We start from the raw sequence: 24,954 nt of genomic DNA, 5'->3' as shown, positions 1-24,954 counted from the left end.
GAATCGAACAAGAATATCTTCAAAATCGCTAATATAGGAGAAGTGGGCAGTAATACCACGACATTCCTCATCCGTGTGAAATTCATCCTGAGATTGAAATGCCCCATAATTCGAATCCCTTATAAACGATGGTCCATGCCACCACAAGGTATTCCCATCCAATTCTTGTGCTCGAAGCCCTCTACTAAGTATATCCGCCGGGTTATGCTCTGAAGCAATGTGTCCCCAACAGTCTTTCCCCACCAAGTCAACAATCTTCGACACTCTATTAGAAACAAAAGTAGTCCATGAAGCAGGAGGCTTTTGAAGCCAAGCCAGTACGATCGTAGAGTCAGACCAACAAGCATATTTTATACTCTTGCTATCTAATTTCAAGTCGGTCCTTAAAACATCTATCAGTTCCGCTAATAAAAGTGCTCCACAAAGTTCCAGCCGTGGGAGGGAAATAGTCTTCACAGGAGCCACCCTCGATTTCGCAAGCAACAAATGGGTCTGAATAGCCCCATGAACGGACTTTATCCGCGCATAAACACATGCCCCATAAGCCTTTTCAGAGGCGTCGGAGAATCCATGAATTTCCACTTGACAATTTGGACTAAATCCTATCCAACGTGTCAATTCAATATTGTTTATATGCTCGTAATCATCAATGAACTGACGCCACCGAAGGGTACTAGACTCGGACAAACATTCATCCCAATCCGTCTTCTCAGTCCATATTTTTTGCATCAACATCTTTGCCACAATTATTATAGGTCCCAACCAACATGCAGGATCGAATAGTGTAGCGATTATGGACAACACCTCTCTTTTTGTAAAATCACCCTTTCGACTTATAGGCTTTACCGAAAAATAGAAAATATCTTTCTTGGCATTCCATCTAATGCCCAATGTTTTTGCCTTGCTATCCTCATCGATTTCCAAAAAATGTTCACTTAAAAGATCCTCGACGGGAATATCTGTCAATATACGTTCATCGTTCGATGTCCATTTTCTCATAGAAAATCCCGCCGAAGATAAAGCCGCGATCAGTTGGTTCCTAGCGTCTATTGCCAAAGATAATTCATGTGCTCCAGCGAGTGCATCATCAACATACATCATGTTCCTTAAAATCCTTGCTGCCAAAGGAAGATCATTTTCTACATCATTGGCCAGTTGCAACAAACTCCGAATAGCTAAGAACGGTGCGCAATTTATACCAAAAGTCACTGTTTTCAGTTCGAAATCTTGAACAGAAAATTTCTGATCGGTCCGGAAAATTATTCTTTGAAATCGTGTATGTCTATCATCCACCAGTATTTGACGATACATCTTTTCAATGTCACCGTTAAATACATAACGATAAAAACGCCATCTTACAATCAACAACACCAAATCGTTTTGTAAAACAGGTCCAGGGTATAGGATATCGTTTAGACTCATGCCACTAGAAGTTGGACAAGAAGCATTAAACACTACTCTTAGCTTCGTCGATGTCCTTTCAGGCTTCACTACAGCGTGATGAGGTAAATAAAAATTAGTACCCTGTCCGCTGGGTTCATCTACCTTAACCATGTGGCCCAAAGACTCATATTCACCAATCACGGCATCATACATCTCTTTCAATTCTGGTTTCCTTAACAAAGACGATTCATTCCGCATAAATTGTCTAAATGCTTTTGTCCGCGATAATCCTAAACCTTTCCCGTCTGCATGTTGAGGCTTAAAAGGAAGACATACTATAAAACGTCCATCTTGAGACCTCCTGGTCGTTTTCTGATATAATTCTTCACAGTAAGTCTCTTCTTCTGTCATCATAGAAGCTCTTGGAGGCTCTTCCAATTTCCAAAATTTTTCTAATTGCTGGCCCAAAAAAACCTCGGTGCAAAAGGAAACGGTAGTATCCGAACTATGTCTTTCACAATAAAGTTGCCCAGTTAATACCCAACCAAATACTGTATTCTGGGCCACGAGAGAACCAAGCACATTCCGCTGCATTCCGTCCAAAATAATCTGTGGATAGACATCCGCACCTATCAAAACGTCAACTTGATCGCTTTTTGCAAAATATGGGTCCGCTAATTTTATACCATCCAAAGAAATATTTACCGGAAGCGAAATCGACGAACTTGGAAGTTTACCTGTAAGTTGGGGCAGTACCAAACCACACACTTCAACTCTGATGTCTTCGTCGCTATCTGAAGTCAATTCAAAAATACATTGTTTCTGTGTCAGTCCTGCCAACGCGTTATTCAAACCCGATATCCTAGCGTTCACCTTGGTAGTAGGTAAACCAATCCGTCTCTGTAGTCTCTCCGAAATGAATGAAGCTTGTGATCCCGGGTCCAATAATGCTCTAGCACTGTAAATGATTCCTTTCACCCTAATATTCACCATGGCAGTCCCCAAGAGAACATGCTTAGACGTCCTAGCAAAACAATTTTGAATACGTTGCTCACTTGAAGATGTACCCGAAGAAGATACATGGCTTGTTGAAGGGACCTCCGTACCGACCCTGTTGGAAATGGTAGGTAACGATATTTGCGATTCACGATGCAATAATGTATTATGTCTCAAACTACACTTTTCACAAATAAGTTTACTGGGACATTGATTCAGCTTATGTCGATTGCTAAAACAATTTATGCAGAGGTTATTATTTTTAACAATAGCAAACCGATCTTCATGATTCATTCTCAAGAATTCTCTGCAATTTTTCAGAAAATGTTCCTGGGAGCAGGCATAACAAATAATTCTATTGGTACTAGCCTGATAAGTCTTCACCTTCCTTTGCGAAGTGTCCAATCTCATGGACTGTTCATTGATATCCGAATGTGAAAAGTCAAAAACCGTTTCCAACGACTGGAATCTAGCGGTTAAAAACTTATCGAGATCTGCCCATTTGGAGATCTCCGTCTTATTTTCCACGGTCTGTTCCCACAAGGATAAGGTGGTAACTGGAAGCCTTGTTGAACATAAAAAGACAAATATTGGGTCCCAACTATCAATACAAATTTCATGCAACTGTAGAGAAGTTATGCAGTTGTTTATCTCCCTTTGGAGCCTTTTAATTTCTTTTGCGGACTCTGATTTAACGGGTAATAAATTAAAGAGGGTCTTCAGTTGGCTATTCACGAGGATTCTTTTATTCTCGTATCTATCCTTAAGATTATTCCAAGCAACTTCGAATCCCTCATTAGTCAAAGGTGACTTCTTCACGATTTCCAATGCTTCCCCTTGCGTATTTTGACGCAAATAGAACAATTTTTCGACAGGCGTTATAGACGGACAATCGATATAAACTGCCGTAAACATATCCCTGAAAGATGGCCAAGAAAGATAGTCACCGTGAAAAATCTCTGTGGTGCAGGGGGGCAACCGCAACCGATGATCGTTAATTCGATTCTCCCCTGGCTGAGGGGTATTCTGACTAGCGGGAAGTATTGTCGACGTGAGAACTGACCTGTTTAAAAAAGTTTGAGAAAGTTGACCCATTTCTGCAGCACATGTTATATATGCTTCCCGACACTGTCTAAACAGGTCAGATGCCTCCCTTTCCTGTTCTTCGGAACAATCACAATCTATATTAAATTTCTCGAAAGATGCCTTGACCTTATTCCACAAACCTTTAAATTCTTCCTTACGAAGTTCTACCGTATACATAGTATGTTCAGTACTAGACATCGCATTGTATTCCTTCTCAAATTCTAAAAATAATGCCGCAAATTTTTTAAATTTATGCAATAGAATGGGTTCTGCCATGTTACAACCGTCGGAAGTGAGACTTTAGGAAATCCTGACTGCACAATATTAACCACTGTAGTTAGCTTTTTTAAAATAAGGTTCAACTATCACTGCAAATGACCAAACTCCACCGAAAAAATATAAAAATTCAATATTTCATCCTTATCTCAAAGAACGCATTATTTATCTGGTATAAAATAAAATAAAATTAATCCCAAAAAAAGTTTCCAAATTCTTTGCGGTGATAACACCAACGGTGCTATATTTGCAGAGGAAATCGCTATAATACAACACTGAAAATTATACAGACAGTTTCATCCCTCTTTTCATGCCAGAGAGGAAAAGTGTCACCACTTTACTAAACAAAAATTAGTTAGCGTTTTTTAATCAGACAAATTATTTTGCGATTCCAATAAAACCAAATATTTTATAAAACCACCACAAAAACAATAAATATTTCGTACTTGTCCCACATAACAATTTGACGCATTAATTTTCTGGTTAAAAATAGAACAAAACTTTATCCAAAAAAAATTCTAAATTCCTTTTCGGCGATAACCGTGATATATTTGTAGGGGAAACCGCTATAATGCCACACTGAAAATTATTCAGGCAATTTCATCCCTCTCTTCATGCCGGAGAGGAAAAGTGTCACCACTTTACAAAAAAAATTATTTAGCGTTTTCACTCAGACAAATTACGATTGCAGTTTCAATAAAACCATATATTTTATTAAAACACCACAAATTTGGTATTTTCTTTCTTCTTCTGGATATTCTTATTTTCCTCGTAGTTCAATTAGTGGCAATCAAATTAGACGTCTTCTAATTTAAATCTTCAAAAACGAACGAAAAAGAAAAAAACATTTCAAATCCGCTAGCAACACGTATGCATTAGCAACACTTATACAACAAAAGAGAGTGGATGAAGAGAATACGTTATTTCTCCTTGTGCGACATATTTATACTCTCAACATTAATGATCCGTACACTCGTTCGATATGGACATAGTGATATCTCTTTGTTCCGTACGTCTCTTGTATTTAACTAATGCAAAACAATATGAACAACAAAGGAAGAACAAGAAAAAAAAAAACGCATGTGATGGTAAAGTTGATTGGATGTCTTCAAGCGTTAATTATGATCCAAATATACTTGCCAATAATGAAAATAAGGATAGAATTAATATTTTGACACCAACATACCTCAAATCCAGGCAACAACACAAAACAATGCAATGAGGAGAAAAAAAAAACAATTTGTCTTTGAAACTCACGGATAAATTTGTTGTTTTTAACTTTAATTTCAAATCAGTGTTCCATAAAAACATGTATTCTTTTTTTTCAGTATTCTTTATCTTTTTTTTTTTTTTTTTTTTTTTTTTTTTTTTGAAATCACTTATTATTTATAATTCAATTAATTAATAAATAATCCCAAACTAAACATTTGACATATTTCAACCCATTAGAGCAATGTTACTTGTGGGAGAGAGAGTCGAGGGTTGCCAGATCGTAATTTCAGGAAAATGGGATCCGAAACAAAAAAAAAACAAAACTTTAGTTATTTTATATTTTTCCTCTTTCTATGGATTTTTTTTTTTGCTACACTCTTCTGGTCCTTGTGTACACGATAGATACTCCTCCTACTCCATATCCGGTTCGAAGGACCTTGTTCAACTTCCCCTAGTAAAGGGTATTTCGTGATACACCGGCGGAGTACTATAGGAGCCAACAAAACAAAAAAAAAGAGAGTCACAATACCGCACGCAGGGAATATGCAGCCAAATAATAGACACCTTTATGTTTCAATTCACTAGTTTATTATTTTCCAAAGTATTTTATTAAACTATAATTTCTTTTAATTATTGTTCAGAACACTATATATAATTTACACGCTTCTCTTTTCAATACAATGGGCTTTTTTAATAAAGTTCAATACAATGGTCTATGACCGCGCGGTTTGACTTCTTCTAATCCACTCACACCTACATACATTCAAGTAAATATTCATAATAAAAGAAATGTTAAACTTAATATATAACAAAAATGTCCCAAGCTCCTCGCTATGTGGCCATATCTTACAGCAACTGATTCATAATTTTTGCGAGAAAGTCACCCAGTTGAATTTATAGATGGCGTTGTTTTTAAAGTTCAAAACTGTTGACTCATGATATCTCTCAACGTCAACAAGTACTTTCGATCAATTTCATGCCGTATTACTACAAAGATGTTTGTAATGAACGCCAAATAAATGCAATTAAACGATCTTATTTATATTTAATTTTTTAGTTTTCTACACTGAAAAAAATATTGTCGTGAAGTCAAAGATTCCATGTCCTTAGAATAAGAATGCAAATTTTGCTTAACATGGAAGACGCATTTCTCTAAAATAAAGTTTTTTTCTTGTCCAAAAGGCAATAAACTTTTGAATGAAGTTGTAATGTCCTTATAATTAAGTGATTTTACTTAAAAATGTGTATCATAACATGAAAGATAAAATTTTTGAGGTAAGGTCAACGTGACTTTAATAATTAAGAAAAATTCTTTAAAATTAATAAAATTGTCTTTAAATTTGTTTCCTTTTTGCATCTTGCCTACAAAGCAAAATATCGTTAAAAAATTAGACATGTTTTTCAACACTTTATTTTAAAGACGCTTTTTACTTTAAACATAGCATAATTTCTACTGGAAGTCGAGTCTTGATATGGAAAATAAAATTGTCGTTAACTCGTTTTTAAATGATTTTGATAACAACTGACGAAAAAATCTAAAAAAGTTAAAAATTAACATTTGCTTCCTAGAAGCAAGTACATAGCCCCCAAATTTAAAAGAGAATTACGTCTTTAAAGTATCCTTACTTGTATTCTCCGCTTCTTTGGCTCGGAATTAATACCCAAACTGTTAAAGTAAAGAAAAAATCTTTGGAACCGGGCATGCTTTTTTTCATTCACATTTGCTTTACTATTGTACTATATCCTAGCATTCTCTTATTTCTGATATTAGTTCTCGAAAATTTTATTAAAATTTCAATTTTGGTTGAAAAATGTGCGCATATACATTTATAATACAATAAAGGGAAAAAAAGCGAAATTAGGTAACACTAGATCTGAGTAAGAATATTCGTAGGTATACCACGGACTGATGTCGATGGAGGTTGTTGCAAACATAAACATACACACACACATTACAAATATAACAAAACCTCTTCTCTACGTCTGTTGCAAAACAAAAAAAAACTTTCGGAGAGTAGTTACTTCTACTCTGTGTATAGACTTTCAATTCCAATCAGCGTTGCCGTTTTGGTCCGATCGGACCAAAATTGGTCCAAAAGATTTCTAATTTTTAAATTTGGTCCGATGGTCAGACCAAACAGAATTTGGTCCATTTTGGTCAATTTTCATAATTTTGGTTTCTATCACATATTAAATAGTAGATGGTGCACCGCAAAGAATATTGTCGGGAGGCCAAATATTTCACATGCTTAAAATACGAATACGAATTTTGCTTAGAATAGAAGACGCATTTCTCTGAAAAAAAGTTTTTCCTTGTCTAAAAGTCTCTAAACTTTTCAATGAAGTCTGTTTGTCCTTATAGCTAAGTGATTCGACATAAAAATGTGTATCCTAACATGAATGCAAATTTCGTTTTAATGAAGTCAAAATGGATTTAATATTTCTGAAAAAATCTTCAAATTTAATAAAATATTTCAACACATTGTTTTAAAGTCATTATACCCTAAACCACATAGGTGTTAGGGTATAATAAGTTTGATCTGCCAAAAAATGTGCCTACAAGAAATATTGATTTTAGACCCCATAAAATATATACCGATCGACTCAGAATCACCTCCTGAATCGATCTAGCGCTTGGCGTCCGTCCGTCCATCCGTCCGTCTGTCCATGTATTTGTTGTTCACAGGATTTCGGTCGCAATTATTAAAAGATTTTGATGAAATTTGGTACAGGGAGTTTTTTTGGGCACAAGGACGAACGTTATTGAATTTGGAAGAAATCGGATCAAATTTAGATATAGCTTCCATATATATGTATTGCCCGATTTCGACGAATGGGGTCACGTTGCACTTTTTTTACTAACCGATCGTCGTCAAATTTAGCACAAAATAATCTTCTGTATCACCCTTTAAGTCTGAAAATTTCATCGAAATCGGTTCAGATTTAGATATAGGTCCCATATATATGTATCGCCCGATTTTGTCAAATTAGGTCATAAAACCCTTATAACCGATCTTACTCAAAGTTGGCGAAATGTAATCTTCTATAGCACTAACTATATGTGCAAAAAATCATCGAAATCGGTTCAGATTTAGCTATAGCTACATATATATACATATATATATGTACCGCCCGGTACATATATATATGTACCGCCCGATTTTTCTAAATAAAATAAAACTCAATTGAACAAATAATACAATGTTTGTACTATAATTTTCTCGAAGAGGAGCGGAGCGTGGAGCGGAGCGATTTTTTTTTCTCGGAGCGGAGCGGTTTTTTTTTCTCCGGAGCGGGAGCGGAGCGGAGCGAAAAAAATGGACCGCTCCGGATCCCTGGATGTGATATGGTATCGAAAATTTAGATCTACAAAGTGGTGCAGGGTATAATATAGTCGGCCCCGCCCGACTTTAGACTTTCCTTGTTTTCTTTGCTTAATTTAATGTATGTCCCATGTTGTCTGGAGTAGAACTTACTAACTTGGAATGACCTTGCATACACAAAGTCGTGGGTTCGACTCCTGCTTCGACCGAACACCAACAAATTTTTCAGCGGTGGATTATCCCACCTCAGTAATGCTGGTGACATTTCTGAGGCTTTCAATACTTCTCTAAGTGGTTTCACTGCAATGTGGAACGCCATTCGGACTCGGCTATAAAAAGGAGGTCCCTTGTCATTGAGCTTAACATGGAATCGGGCAGCACTCAGTGATAAGAAAGAAGTTCACCAATGTGGTATCACAATGGACTGAATAGTTTAATATTATGGTGTTACAATCGAAACGCAAAAATTATTAAATATTGGATAGAAAACAACTCCCTGTGCTGTAATAATAATGCAAAAACATTAAAAAGAGAATTCTACCATAACAAATTGAAGGAAAAAAGTAAAATAATTTGTACAGAGAAATAGAATGAAGTAGATTACTTTGTTTAGTTGAAACATCTGGACAAAACAATGGTAACGAATGAGAAATTTGGGTAAATCTGCAATATCTACCATATAATTAATTATAAAGGGTGATACGGTCAAAATTTGGTCAAGGGAAAACGCGTGTAAATCGGTGAAATTGTTTATTTAAAAAATCAAATTAAATTTCTTTTTCAAGTTCAATTAGTATACAATTCAGGAAAAATATTCAGTTAGGCTTTCGCTTTTCCAAATCCGAATTGCCGGGCCTCACGCTTGACACCTGCCATCAGATTTTGTACAGCCACCTTGTCCACCTTCTTGTCTTCTTGTCCACAAGCCAGTTTGTCTTGAACTGCTGCTCGTCCTTAGCAGTTTTTTTGGTCTTCTTTAAGTTCCGCTTAACAATAGCCCAGTATTTTTCAATTGGGCAGAGCTCTGGCGTGTTGGGAGGGTTCTTGTCCTTGGGAACCACCTGCACGTTGTTGGCGGCGTACCACTCCATGGCCTTTTTACCGTAACGGCAAGATGCCAAATCCGGCCAAAACAGTACGGAATAACCGTGTTTCTTCAGGAAAGGCAGCAGACGTTTATTCAAACACTCTTTCACGTAAATTTCTTGGTTGACAGTCCCGGAAGCTATGAAAATGCTGCTTTTCAAGCCACAGGTACAGATGACTTGCCAAACCAGATATTTCTTTGCGAACTTTGACAGTTTTATGTGCTTGAAAATATCTGCTACTGCTTTCCCCTTCCTTTTGCCGTATAAAACTCCTGTCCCGGAAGCTGCTTGTAGTCGGATTTGACGTAGGTTTCGTCGTCCATTACCACGCAGTCAAACTTCGTCAGCATCGTCGTGTACAGCCTCCGGGATCGCGCTTTGGCCGTCGTATTTTGTTTATCATCTCGATTTGGAGTCACTACCTTCTTGTAAGTCGATAGTCCGGCTCGTTTTTTGGCTCGATGCACGGTTGTAGACGATACACCCAGCTTATTTGCGGCATCTCGGAGAGAGAGGTTAGGGTTTCGCTTGAAACTACCGGCAACTCTCTTTGTCGTCTCAGCGGCTTCCGGTTTTCGATTTCCCCCCGATCCAGACTTCCTGGCTGTCGACAAACGTTCCCCAAACACTTTAATTACATTCGTAACGGTTGATTTGGCAACTTTTAGCGATTTTGCCAGCTTTGCGTGCGAGTAACTCGGATTTTCGCGATGTGCGAGCAAAATTTTGATACGCTGCTCTTCTTTCTTGGACGGCATTTTGACAACTGAAGAGTGAATTCCAAAATCAAAATAGGAGAAACATTCTATACACAAACAACTTCACAATGAGGGGTGTTCAGGTTTTTTAAATGCAAAATTGAAAGAAATACGTCAAGTTTATATTGACCAAATTTTGACCGTATCACCCTTTAGCTATATAAAATCAAATGTCGTCCTGGGTGTCTTACTGTAACTGATTCTACGACACAGGTTCCGTTTCAAAATTTGCTGAATCGGATTGGTCCGAAATATTGATCATACTTTATTCTAATCCCCAGTGGTACATGTGCAAAATTTCAAAGCTCTAGGCGCTTCCTTTGGGTTGAAATACGCCCTTTATTGGAAAGTGGGCGTGGCAGTGGGCGGATTGGTCCAAAATGTTGATCATACTTTATTCTCATCCTCAGTGGTACATGTACAAAAGTTCAGAGCTCTAGGCGCTTCCTTTGGGTAGTGGGCGTATCGGTCCAAAATTATGATTATACTTTACTCGCATCCTCAGTGGTAAATATACAAAACTTCAGATCTCTAGGTGCTTCCGTTAATTTAATGCGTCAAAAATCTATCATTTGGCTGACTGTGCCAGTCCGGTGCCAGTCCTGTGATATGTCCTTCAGAAGCAAATTCCCGTAGAATCATTAAACCATCTTTTTATGGTGCCCATTGAAGGATAATTACCACCACGATTACTATAGAAACCAAAAAGGCTTCTAATCTAGATTCAATTTTAATAGACTTTTTCCAAACGAAGTTGCCTTATATCATGTTAATCAAACCTCTTCAAGTCGTATCGATCTCTCTTTATTTCTTGAGCATTTCCAAACCGCGTTTCGTACCTGAAAATAGAAAAATGTGTTCTCAAGGCTCAACAATATAAAATTGTGAAGATATAAACTGCGGACTTTGCATGGAACAGTAACATTAAAAGTCTTAATTTAAAAACAAATAATTTAGTTAAATTTTTAAATTATATAGCAGATATATAAATCTATAACAAAGAGTGTATAGTTTGCAACCTGTCAATTTGCTCTGTGTGTACTTTGCTCTTTCGCATATAAATACCCACACATTGTCATAAAACCCCTCCCAAAAACCACCAAGCTTATATTTAAATCTGTATTATCGAAAGTTTTAATTAACATCCATGTCGTATTTAAGGAAAACCACATGTGTGCTTAAAGCGATAATATAGAATTATATCTAAAAACTGTAGGTGTCCTACCACACTGCTCAAACATTTTAAATCTGAAAATGAGCATATATGAGAATCTTTGCATGAAGCACAGCTAGTGCAAATGTGTTCTAAATGAGTGAAAAATTCTACGTGCGATAGTGCTGAAGGTCTACATATAGAGCAGGAATCCCCATCGTCATCACGTTTGAACATTATTTCATGATAATGTTAGATATTGAAATCATGGCTTTTGCTTATGCTCTCGTCAGTTTTTGAAGTTTTTGCCAAAAGGGGAAATTGTATTGAGATCGTAATTTTTTAAGATAATAAATCGTCTAATTTTATAAAACATATTAAAATAATGTTGCTGATAATTGCCGGATTTATAAAATATTTTCCTATTATCTTTAATATTAGAGAGAAAACGTATTGCAAAAGTTTTACGAGGATTTTAATAATCGCAATCCAACGTAAAATGACTTAGTTTATTATGCCAAGTAATACTTATATCGGACCATTACTTTTAGTAGCTGTAATTGTATTACAAAATCAGTGGGTTCTGTACACATAAACTTATATTTAACACATAATTCTTTGTCAACGATACAAGAAGTTAATAGAGTGGGTAAAGAATATTAATCAATCTTGAAATATGTATGACTGGAAAATACCGCATGTTTCTGAAAGTTCTTCTCAAATGAGAAAACAAATTTTCAAGCGTTGAAGTTATGTCCACACACACAGAAAAAAAATCCGTAGTTAAACTAACGCTAAATTTAACATATTTTTATTGGAAAAAAACTTGTTTGCTTGTAGTTACATTTTAATATTTTTATCGAAATTTTCCACAGCTTAATGAAATCTTACTTTTTTTTAAGTATGTTATGAACTAAGCGTGAGTATAAAATTCAATGACCGTACACATAAGTTCAATATGAACTAAAACAAATGGAAATTTTCGTACGATTCCCAAAAATAGTAAGAATGAACTACTGTATGGTTAAAATGGTCATGATTTGGCGCCAATGATTTTCTTCTTTACTTTTAGTTAATTTTTTTCTTGTATGAGGTGATGTAATTTCGTGAACTGCAATTAAAAATACATTTATACATTAAATTCCCTGGTTTTAACAACGCTGTGTGGAAATCTCAAAATATGGAGTAAAATTTAGTTCAATTTTCGTATTTCTCACAACATAGTTCATTATTTCTTTAAATTTGTAAATTTTACTAGAAATGCGTTCATCATGAACTTCGTATGTCACTAAAGACATTCTTGCAATTTTGAACTCCATTTTTCCTTCAAACTACGAAATTTTCTTTAACATGTGAAAAAAAAAACTTAATTATGTCTAATAAATTTTCTTAAAATTGTCGAAAAATATTTACTTATTTTTGTGATGCCAGCGTTTGTAATACTACTACTACTTTAGTTAAAGTTTTCTAAAAATATTCAAAAATTTCTAAAATTAACTACAACTTTTCTTCCTGGTGGGTTCAATGTTTTTTCAGTGCAAATATGATATATTTGCACTGAAAAAACATATATACAAATAAAATACCAAATATATATGTTACCAAAATGAAAAATTTTATAAAAATCTACCAAATAAAAAAAACAAACAAATTTTGAATTTTATTATCAAACATTTGTGGTTAAAAAATGTTTTTTCTTTGAAAAAAATGTTTCATTATTTTATTTTAGTTACTACTTCTACAAAAAGAGAGAACTTACTTACAATGGACTTTGATAGTAGGACCTAACACAAAAATGAAAAAAATTTTAAAAATATTGAATTTATAGAAAATTTTTGTCAACATTTTGTCAGTTTCAATTAAAAATGCGTTGTATCGAAACGTTTTTATACCCACCACCCTAGAATGGTGACGGGGGTATAATAAGTTTGTCATTCCGTTTGTAACACATCGAAATATCGATTTCCGACTATATAAAGTATATATATTATTGATCAGGGAGAAATTCTAAGACGATATAACTTTGTCCGTCTGTCTGTCTGTTGTAATCACGCTACAGTCTTCAATAATAAAGCAATCGTGCTGAAATTTTGCACAAACTCGTCTTTCGTCTGCAGGCAGGTCTAGTTCGAAGATGGGCTATATCGGTCCAGATTTTGATATAGTCCCCATATAAACCAACCTTCCGATTTGGGGTCTTGGTCTTATAAAATCTGTAGTTTTTATCCAATTTGCCTGAAATTTGAAATCTTGAGGAATTTTATGTCCATAAAGAGGTGTGCCAAAAATGGTGAGTATCGGTCCATGTTTTAGTATAGCCCCCATATAGACCGATTACTTCTTGGGCTTATAGAACAGTAGTTTTTATCTAATTTGCCTGAAATTGAAAATCTAGAGGTATTTTCGGGCTATAAAGAGGTGTGCCGAAAACGGTGAGTATCGGTACATATTTTAGTATAGCCCCCATAAGAACGATCTCCCAATTTAACTCCTTAGGTTTGTAGAAACCGTAGTTTTTATCCTATTTGCCTGAAATTGTAAATATTCTGGTATTTAAGGCTCACAAAATCGTGTATCGGATTAAGTTTTTATCGGTCCATTTGGTAATACCTCCATATGGACCGATTTCACATCTTGAGGGTATAGAAGGCGCACTGATCATGAAAATTGCTTGAAACTCAATGCAAAATTTCCAAATTGTACTTCTCGGGTGAAAAACTACAGATTTAAGATTTCAAATCAAGAAATTATTTTATAATTTTCTTGCACACGTACAAGAGATGTTAGTCATTCCTCTAAAACTCAAACAAAAATAGTTCTTATAAATCCAAAATCTGATATAGTCTTCATAGGTAAAATCTTTAAATTTATCTTCGTGAAGTGTACTGGTTGAACTGCTCTGCTTGATCTGTCCTCAAACCCCCCTGAAATTTCGAAGAAAATCCTAATATTTGATTCATGGTGGTGGGTATTTAAGATTCGGCCCGGCCGAACTTACTGCTGTATATACTTGTACAAATTCACGTTGCAAATTATTTTCGAGTAAAATTAAAAAAAAAAAAAATATGAAAATAAAAATTTAAAATTATTACACTTTTTCACGAAGACAAGCCAACAATTTTTATACCCTCCACCGTAGGATGTGGGTATATTAACTTTGTCATTCCGTTTGTAACACATCGAAATATTGCTCTAAGACCCCATAAAGTATATATATTCTGGGTCGTGGTGAAATTCTGAGTCGATCTGAGCATATCCGTCCGTCCGTTCGTTCGTCTGTTGAAATCACGCTAACTTCCGAACGAAACAAGCTATAGACTTGAAACTTGGCACAAGTCGTTGTTATTGATGTAGGTCAGATGGTATTGCAAATGGGCCATATCGGTCCACTTTTACGTATAGCCCCCATATATACTGACCCCCAAATTTGGCTTGCGATTGCTCTAAGAGAAGCAAATTTCATCCGATCCGGCTGAAATTTGGTACATGGTGTTAGTATATGGTATCTAATAACCGTGCAAAAATTGGTCCACATCGGTCCATAATTATATATAGCCCCCATATAAACCGACCCCTGATTTAGCTTGCGGAGCCTCTAAGAGAAGCAAATTTCATCCGATCTGGTTGAAATTTGGTACATGGTGTAAGTATATGGTCTGTAACAACCATGCAAAAATTGGTTCACATCGGTCCATAATTATATATAGCCCCCATATAAACCGATGCCCCGATTTGGCTTGCGGAGCCTCTAAGAGAAGCAATATACATTCGATCCGGAGCCTCTTGGAAGACCAAAATTCATCTGATTCAGTTGAAATTTAATTATATATAGGCCCCATATAAACCAATCCCCGGATTTGACCTCCGGAGCCGCTTGGAAGAGTAAAATTCATCCGATTCCGTTGAAATTTGGTACGTGATGTTAGTATATGATATCCAACAACCATGCAGGACTTGGTTCATATCAGTCCATAATTATATATAGCCCCCATATAAACCGATTCGCAGATTTGACGTCTGGTGCCTTTTGGAGAAGAAAAATTCATCCGATCTGGTTGAAATTTGGTACGTGGTGGTAGTATATGATATTTAACAACCATGCCAAAAGTGGTCTATATCAGTCCATAATCACATATAGCCCCCATATATACCGATCCCGAGATTTGGTTTTGGAGCCTCTTGGAGGAGCAAATTTCATCCGAGTCAGTTGAAATTTGGTACATTGTGCAGGTATATGGCCGTTAAAAACCATGCCCAACTAGGTCCATATCGGTCTATAATTATATATAGCCCTCAGATAAATCGATCCCCAATCACACAAAAATTGGTCCATATCAAGTTCATAATTCTATATAGCCCCCATATAAGCGACCCTCATATCAATTCTGGCTTTCTACGTACCGTGCAAAAGTCCATGTCGATTCGTAATTATTTGTAGACTTACCTATACATAACTTTTTTGTCTAATAAAGGGTGATTTGTTAAGAGCTTGATAACTTTTTTAAAAAAAAAAACGCATAAAATTTGCAAAAGCTCATCGGTTCTTTATTTGAAACGTTAGATTGGTCCATGACATTTACTTTTTGAAGATAATTTCATTTAAATGTTGACCGCGGCTGCGTCTTAGGTGGTCCATTCGGAAAGTCCAATTTTGGGCAACTTTTTCGAGCATTTCGGCCGGAATAGCCCGAATTTCTTCGGAAATGTTGTCTTCCAAAGCTGGAATAGTTGCTGGCTTATTTCTGTAGACTTTAGACTTGACGTAGCCCCACAAAAAATAGTCTAAAGGCGTCAAATCGCATGATCTTGGTGGCCAACTTACCGGTCCATTTCTTGAGATGAATTGTTCTCCGAAGTTTTCCCTCAAAATGGCCATAGAATCGCGAGCTGTGTGGCATGTAGCGCCATCTTGTTGAAACCACATGTCAACCAAGTTCAGTTCTTCCATTTTTGGCAACAAAAAGTTTGTTAGCATCGAACGATAGCGATCGCCATTCACCGTAACGTTGCGTCCAACAGCATCTTTGAAAAAATACGGTCCAATGATTCCACCAGCGTACAAACCACACAAAACAGTGCATTTTTCGGGATGCATGGGCAGTTCTTGAACGGCTTCTGGTTGCTCTTCACTCCAAATGCGGCAATTTTGCTTATTTACGTAGCCATTCAACCAGAAATGAGCCTCATCGCTGAACAAAATTTGTCGATAAAAAAGCGGATTTTCTGCCAACTTTTCTAGGGCCCATTCACTGAAAATTCGACGTTGTGGCAGATCGTAAGTCTATTCATGATGAAATGTCAAAGCATACTGAGCATCTTTCTCTTTGACACCATGTCTGAAATCCCACGTGATCTGTCAAATACTAATGCATGAAAATCCTAACCTCAAAAGAATCACCCTTTATATACCACGTATGGACTAACTCACAGTTTAGAAAACGATTTAAGATACCACAACCCAAGTAATTCGATTGTGGATGACAGTCTTTTGTAGAAGTTTCTACGCAATTCATGATGCAGGGTACATAAGATTCGGCCTGGCCGAACTTACGGCCGTAAATACTTGTTTTCATTTGTTAAAGAAAATTTTGTAATTTGAAGGAAAAAATTGGGGTTCAAAATTGCAAGAATGTCTTTAGTGCCATACGTAGTTGACGATGGGCGCATTTGTAGAAAAATTGGCAACTTTAAAGAAATAATGAAATATTTTGTGAGAATTACGAATTTAGTAAATCTTTGAACTTCATACGTGTATAATTTTTTTCCCATTTTTTAGTTCATTTAACTAACCTACGCAAAAAATTATTAGAGTAAAGGAAACTTCCTCCAAACATTATAATTCCATGAACTAAAATAAAGTTAAATTGACTTTAGTGAAATAGTTACTTTACTTTTTTTGGAGTGTACTCATATAAAAGCTAGCATAAAAATATTTTACGACCCACCTTAATGTATATTATATGCAAAAGATGTAACCACTAACCTTCTCGTACATGTAGCCATTTAACGCATATTTATTTGTTTTTGTCACAAATCTACATGAATCATATTTGTTGCATATACACTTGACTTTATGCAACTACACGCCAATACACACTCACACTCATACACGGGCACACGGGTACTCCCATTCATTTTTACAACATTGTTTAACGTTGCCCATATACATAGAAAATTCTCTCTCGTTGTTTGTTTTTCATTTCAGCTATGATTTATTATTTGGTATAACCGAGTCGGAATCATATCATTCGTTGGGTGCTGCAGCACTGGATGAGGGATTACGTGAAAATGAACGTGATAATTTATTGCGTTTCTATATGCAGAGCCGTTTTGATATTCGACCAGATCTAGCTTTGGCGGCTACACTTAAGAAGTAAGTTTTAGATTTTTAAGAAAATTTCTAATAACTACTAGATAAGTTCAAGTATCATGGTGGAAGTGTGAAAAATTTTCGGAGGAAACTATTTGACTAAACTACTAGAGCAGCTTAACCAACACAGATAGAAAAGATTACAGCAAAATCCTTTTGACGTTTTTTCATTAAATTTATGATATTCATCTTTGAAATTTGGGTCCCTCCATTGAAATCGAATGCCTTTAGATTAAATCTAATTTTCCTTAGTGTAAAGAAAGACTTTTGAACCATTAGCTTAATTAAAAACAATTCAAATACATGGTAAGTATTGATGTTGCTATTATACCTATTTATACACTGAAAAAAAAAAATATTTACGTGATATTAAAGATTACACAACCTAAAATTTAGTATGCGAAATTTACAAAATATTAAGGTCAAATTTCTTTAAAATAATGAAATTTTAATTAAAATAAAGTTTATAATCCTTCACAATTTTTATACCCTTCACCACTACTGTGGTACAGGGTATAATAAGTTTGTGCATTTGTATGTAACGCCAAGAAGGAAAAGTCTGAGACCCATCGTTTAGTATACCGATCGTCTTAGAATTAAATTCTGAGTCGATTTAGCGATGTCCGTCTGTATGTCTGTCTGTCTGTCTGTCTGTTGATGTATTTTTGTGTGCAAAGTACAGCTCGCAGTTTTAGTCCGATTGTCCTAAAATTTGGTACAGGGTCCTATTTCGGCTCAAAGACGACCCCTATTGATTTTGGAAAAAATCGGTTCAGATTTAGATATAGCTGCCATATATATTTTTCACCGATCTGGTCATAATTGGCGTGTATATCAACCGATCTTCCTCAAATTCCGTACATCCGAATATTTTATGTCTCTCGAAAAATTTGAAAAATATCAGCCAAATCGGTTCAGATTTAGATATAGCTCCCATATGTAGCTTTCGCCCGATTTACACTCATTTGCCCACAGAGGCCAATTTTTTGCTCCGATTTAGTTGAAATTTTGCACAGGGAGTATAATTAGCATTGTAGCTATGCGTGCCAAATTTGGTTGAAATCGGTTCAGATTTAGATATAGCTCCCATATATAGCTTTCGCCCGATTTACACTCATTTGCCCACAGAGGCCAATTTTTTGCTCCGATTTAGTTGAAATTTTGCACAGGGAGTAGAATTAGCATTGTAGCTATGCGTGTCAAATTTGGTTGAAATCGGTTCAGATTTAGATATAGCTCCCATATATAGCTTTCGCCCGATTTACACTCAAATGACCACAGAGGCCAATTTTTGCTCCGATTTAGTTGAAATTTTGCACAGGGAGTAGAATTAGCATTGTAGCTATGCGAGCCAAATTTAGTTGAAATCGGTTCATATTTAGATATATCTCCCATATATAGCTTTCGCCCGATTTACACTCATATGACCGTAGAGGCCAATTTTTAACTCCGATTTAGTTGAAATTTTGCACAGGGAGTAGAATTAGCATCGTAGCTATGCGTGTCAAATTTGGTTGAAATCGGTTCAGATTTAGATATAGCTCCCATATATAGCTTTCGTCCGATTTACACTCAAATGACCACAGAGGCCAATTTTTTGCTCCGATTTAGTTGAAATTTTGCACAGGGAGTAGAATTAGCATTGTAGCTATGCGAGCCAAATTTAGTTGAAATCGGTTCATATTTAGATATATCTCCCATATATAGCTTTCGCCCGATTTACACTCATATGACCGTAGAGGCCAATTTTTAACTCCGATTTAGTTGAAATTTTACACAGGGAGTAGAATTAGCATTGTAGCTATGCGTGCCAAATTTGGTTGAAATCGGTTCAGATTTAGATATAGCTCCCATATATATGTTTTTCTGATTTCGACAAAAATGGTCAAAATACCAACATTTTCCTTGTAAAATCGCCACTGCTTAGTCGAAAAGTTGTAAAAATGACTCTAATTTTTTAAACTTCTAATGCATATATATCGAGCGATAAATCATAAATAAACTTTTGCGAAGTTTTCTTAAAATTGCTCCAGATTTAAATGTTTCCCATATTTTTTTACTAACATTGTGTTCCACGCTAGTGCATTAGCCGACTTAAATTTTGAGTCTATAGATTTTGTAGAAGTCTATCAAATTCTGTCCATGATATTTAAATGTATGTAGTTGGGACAAACCTTTGTATATAGCCCCAACACATTTGACGGATGTGATATGGTATCGAAAATTTAGATCTACAAAGTGATGCAGGGTATAATATAGTCGGCCCCGCCCGACTTTTGACTTTCCTTACTTGTTTTGATTAAATTTAGGACAAAAATTTTATAAATTTGCAACCCTCCGTTAAAGTCGCATGTCTTTGAACTAAGGCTAATTTTCCTTAAAGTAAGGAAACACATTTTTGATTTAAAGAAATTGTCCTTAAATTAACTGAAATATTTAGATTTACGTTAAAAACGCTTCAAATATAGGCTAAGGCTTATTTTGAGCATTTGGCGTCTTTGGTTTAAAGTTTTTTTTTTTTTGGAACTGAGAAATTTTTTTAATTTGAAGTATCCGTTATAATTTGGATTTTTAAACTGGAATTTATTTGTACGTTAGCATCTTTATTATTAAACCGCGAAAAGAGAATAAAAACTTGATAAATGAGATCTGTACCCTAATTTTAATTTTATTGCTCCTAGATTTAAAGCCAGATATGTCGTTAATTTTTTTTTTATTTTAAAGAAGCCGCCTCTTTGGCTCGGAATCAATACTAATATCCTTAAGAGAAGGTCAACATTTTTGGATCCAAGTAAACTTTTTGTTTGAATGTATACTATGTCAAAATATACAGTAGGTTTTACACAAAATTTATACATAATTAGTAACCTTAGATTTAAGTAACCTTTGAATATGACATTTTATAATTTTGCTTTAAGCTTTTCAATAATTGTTTATGAACGTTTTGTGAATATACTCGTATTTACTTATTTGTGTGATATCGGCGTTTGTAATACTATTTAATTACAATTTTCTAAAAACATTAAAAATTGTCTAAACTTAACCAAAAGTTTTCTTCCTGGTGGATTCACTGTTTTTTCAGTGCACATACAAATCAATATTTGAGCATGTGTAGCATTCTTAATATATCGCAAACCAAAATTAGAAACGAGGATAAAAAATTTGATGCTTTCAACATAATGCCTTTATTTTAGAAACAAATTCTTCATCAATGCCAAACAGCACTAATTGAAGAATGAACGTAAACTTTTTTTGTATATACACTCAAAAAAAAAAAGTGAACTCTCTATTTCACTAAAGCCAATTTAACTTTATTTCAGTTTATGGAATTATTATGTTTGGAGAAAGATTCATTTACTCTAACAATTTTTTGCGTACGTTTGTTAAATTAACTAAAAAACGGAAAAAAATTATCCTCAAATTAACCAAATTCGCATTTCCCACAATAGTTCATTATTTCTTTAAATTTGTAAATTTTACCAAAAATGCGTTCATCATGAACTTCGTATATCACTAACGACATTCTTGCATTTTTTAACTCCAAGTTTTTCCTTCAAACTACAAAATTTTCTTTGACAAATGGAAAAAATTAATTATGTCTAAAAAATTTTCTTGCATTTGTCGAAAAAAATATTCACTTATTTTTGCGATATCGGCATCATGTCAGCGTTTGTAATACTGTTTAGTTAAAATTTTCTAAAAATATTAAACATTTTCTAAAATTAATCAAAAATTTTCTTCCTGGTGGGTTCACTGTTTTTTCAGTGTACTCTTATCCAATATAACATTTATCCAGTTTCTAAGAATGTTTCAAGCATTTTACAAATTTGTTGCTGAATCATTATAGAATAATGAGAGCCATTCAAACATGGTATAACCTAAACCCAAGGATAACATAAACGGAAAGTAAGTTTAAAAGTCTTTATATTCAGAGAAATTGTTATTTTGTTATACGATACAAAATATTTTTTAAGCTACCCTTAGCATTCATATCCTTGGTGGTGTGTATATAAGCATTCTAATGACGAATCTTACTGCGGCTCTTAATTTTTTTGTAGTGCAATTGCATATGGTTAATTGCAAACTTATTCATCTAAGTAGTTAATTTTCGCCCCTCATCATATTTATTTTTATACCCTCCATCAAGGATGGGGGTATATTAACTTTGTCATTCCGTTTGTAACACATCGAAATATTGCTCTAAGACCCCATAAAGTATATATATTCTGGGTCGTGGTGAAATTCTGAGTCGATCTAAGCATGTCCGTCCGTACGTCCGTCCGTCCGTCCGTCCGTCCGTCCGTCCATCTGTTGAAATCACGCTAACTTCCGAACGAAACAAGCTATCGGCTTGAAACTTGGCACAAATAGTTGTTATCGATGTAGGTCGAATGGTATTGAAAATGGGCCATATCGGTCCACTTTTACGTATAGCCCCCATATAAAGGGACCCTCAGATGTGGCTTGTGGAGCCTCTAACAGAAGCATATTTCATCCGATCCGCCTGAAATTTGGTACATGGTGTTGGTATATGGTCTCCAATAACCATGCAAAAATTGGTCCACATCGGTCCATAATTATATATAGCCCCCTTATAAACCGATCCCCAGATTTGGCTTGCGGAGCCTAAAAGAGAAGAAAATTTCATCCGATCCGGCTGAAATTTGGTACATGGTGTTGGTATATGGTCTCTAACAACCATGCAAAAATTGGTCCACATCGGTCCTTAATTATATATAGCCCCCATATAAACCGATCCCCAGATTTGGCTTGCGGAGCCTAAAAGAGAAGCAAATTTCATCCGATCCGGCTGAAATTTGGTATATGGTGTTGGTATATGGTCTCTAACAACCATGCAAAAATTGGTCCACATCGGTCCATAATTATATATAAACCGATCCCCAGATTTGGCTTGCGGAGCCTCAAAGAGAAGAAAATTTCATCCGATCCGGCTGAAATTTGGTGCATGATATTGGTATATGGTCTCTAACAACCATGCAAAAATTGGTCCATATCGGTCCATAATTATATATAGCCCCCATATAAACCGATCCCCAGATTTGGCTTGTGGAGCCTCTAAGAGAAGCATATTTCATCCGATCCGGCTGAAATTTGGTACATGGTGTTTGTATATGGTCTCTAACAATCATGCAAAAATTGGTCCACATCGGTCCATAATTATATATAACCCCAATATAAACCGATCCCAGATTTGGCTTGCGGAGCCTCAAAGAGAAGCAAATTTCATCCGATCCGGCTGAAATTTGGTACATGATGTTGGTATATGGTCTCTAACAACCACGCAAAAATTGGTCCACATCTCTTCATAATTATATATAGCCCCCATATAAACCGATCCCCAGATTTGGCTTGTGAAGTCTCCAAGAGAAGCAAATTTCATCCAAGCCGGTTGTAATTTGGAACATGGTGTTAGTATATGATCTTTAACAACCGTGCCAGAATTGGTCCATATCGGTCCATAATTATATATAGCCCCCATATAAAACGTTCTCCAGATTTGACCTCCGGAGCCTCTTGGAGGAGCAAAATTCATCCGATCCGGTTCAAATTAGGAACGTGGTGTTAGTATATGGTCGCTAATAACCATACCAAAATTGGTCCAATCACACAAAAATTGGTCCATATCGGTTCATAATCATGGTTGCCACTAGAGCCAAAAATAATCTACCAAAATTTTATTTCTATAGAAAATTTTGTCAAAATGTTATTTCTATAGAAAATTTTGTCAAAATTTTATTTCTAGAGAAAATTTTGTTAAAATTTTATTCGATTCATAATAAAATTTTCATCATTTTCAAAATTTTATTTCTATAGAAAATTTTGTCGAAATTTTATTTCTATAGAAAATTTGGTTCAAATTTTATTCGGTTCATAATCATGGTTGCCAGTTGAGCCACAAATAATCTACCAAGATTTTATTTCTATAGAAAATTTTGTCAAAAGTTTATTTCTATAGAAAATTTTGTTAAAATTTTATTTCTGTAGAAATTTTCTTTCTATAGAATATTTTGTCAAAATTTTTATTTCTATAGAAAATTTTGTGACAATTTTATTTCTATAAAAATTTTTTTAAAATTTTATTTCTGTAGAAAATTTTGTCAAAATTTTATGTCTACTTTGTCAAACTGAATTATATACGTATTGGATCGATCTTTTTTGATTTAATATATACCACGTATGGACTTACATACAATTTAGAAGATGGTATTAGGAGGTTTTAAGATACCTTGCCATCGGCAAGCGTTACCGCAACTTAAGTAATTCGATTGTGGATGGTAGTGTTTAGAAGAAGTTTCTACGCAATCCATGATGGAGGGTACATAAGCTTCGGCCTGGCCGAACTTACGGCCGTATATACTTGTTTTTTATTAAGATTCACTTAGTCCATGCATTTGAAAAATTTTCCAGTTCTTCTGCATAGAATGACACTTCTGCTAGAATGACTCTTTCTCACGCACTCTCATAAGATTCATGCACATACATTTGCCATAAATGGATAATACGAGTTACGTGATTTTTATCCTCTATTTGACTTGACATCCTGTCACATGTGTTAATGAATATTTCATTGACCTTACCTCGAAGCGAAAAATATTAAAGTGAATAGTTACGTGCTCCAGAAATTGTTGAATGCCTCGTTGTGATGACATGAACTGTTGGCCACATTCTTCTATAATGGCATGTTGTGAATAGTTAACAAGAGATTATCGTGTTCAAAAAACCTTCAAACTTATTGCTCAGAATAAAGAATTACATATTGAAGTATTTAATAAATTTTAATTTATAACGAGTGAAAACAATAGACTACAATAAAAGAGTAAATTATTAAAAATTTATATTGAATTATATTTTGGTATATAATTTATGAATTCCCTCGAAGGGATAAACAATCGTCCGTAATTCAATATGAGTGACATAGAACTAACAAAATTGGGGTACTCAGAAATGCGGAGATAAAGGGTGATACGGTCAAAATTTGGTCAATATAAACTTGACGTATTTCTTTCAATTTTGCATTTAAAAAAACCTGAACACCCCTCATTTTGAAGGTGTGTGTGTGTAGAATGTTGCTCCTATTTTGATTTTGGAATTCACTCTTCAGTTGTCAAAATGCCGTCCAAGCAAGAAGAGCAGCGTATCAAAATTTTGCTCGCGCATCGCGAAAATCCGAGCTACTCGCACGCAAAGCTGGCAAAATCGCTAAAAGTTGCCAAATCAACCGTTACAAATGTAACTAAAGTGTTTGGGGAACGTTTGTCGACAGCCAGGAAGTCTGGATCGGGGGGAA

General features: G+C 35.1%; 1 protein-coding gene across 3 annotated transcripts in view; it reads left to right on the top strand.

Annotated features, from left to right (window-relative positions):
• The window catches only part of Nlg1 (Neuroligin 1), a 280,296-nt gene that overhangs the window by 120,455 nt on the left and 134,887 nt on the right, over positions 1 to 24,954 (top strand). For all 3 annotated transcript variants that reach the window (XM_075289018.1, XM_075289017.1, XM_075289019.1), the window contains exon 7: positions 17,481 to 17,648. In XM_075289018.1, coding sequence (XP_075145133.1) covers positions 17,481 to 17,648 — 168 coding nt within the window. The remainder of the gene's footprint in view (positions 1 to 17,480; positions 17,649 to 24,954) is intronic.

Source organism: Haematobia irritans, chromosome 1 (assembly GCF_050003625.1).
Source record: "Haematobia irritans isolate KBUSLIRL chromosome 1, ASM5000362v1, whole genome shotgun sequence".
Taxonomy (NCBI): Eukaryota; Metazoa; Arthropoda; class Insecta; order Diptera; family Muscidae; genus Haematobia; species Haematobia irritans.
This window is presented reverse-complemented; position numbering and strand designations above follow the sequence as displayed.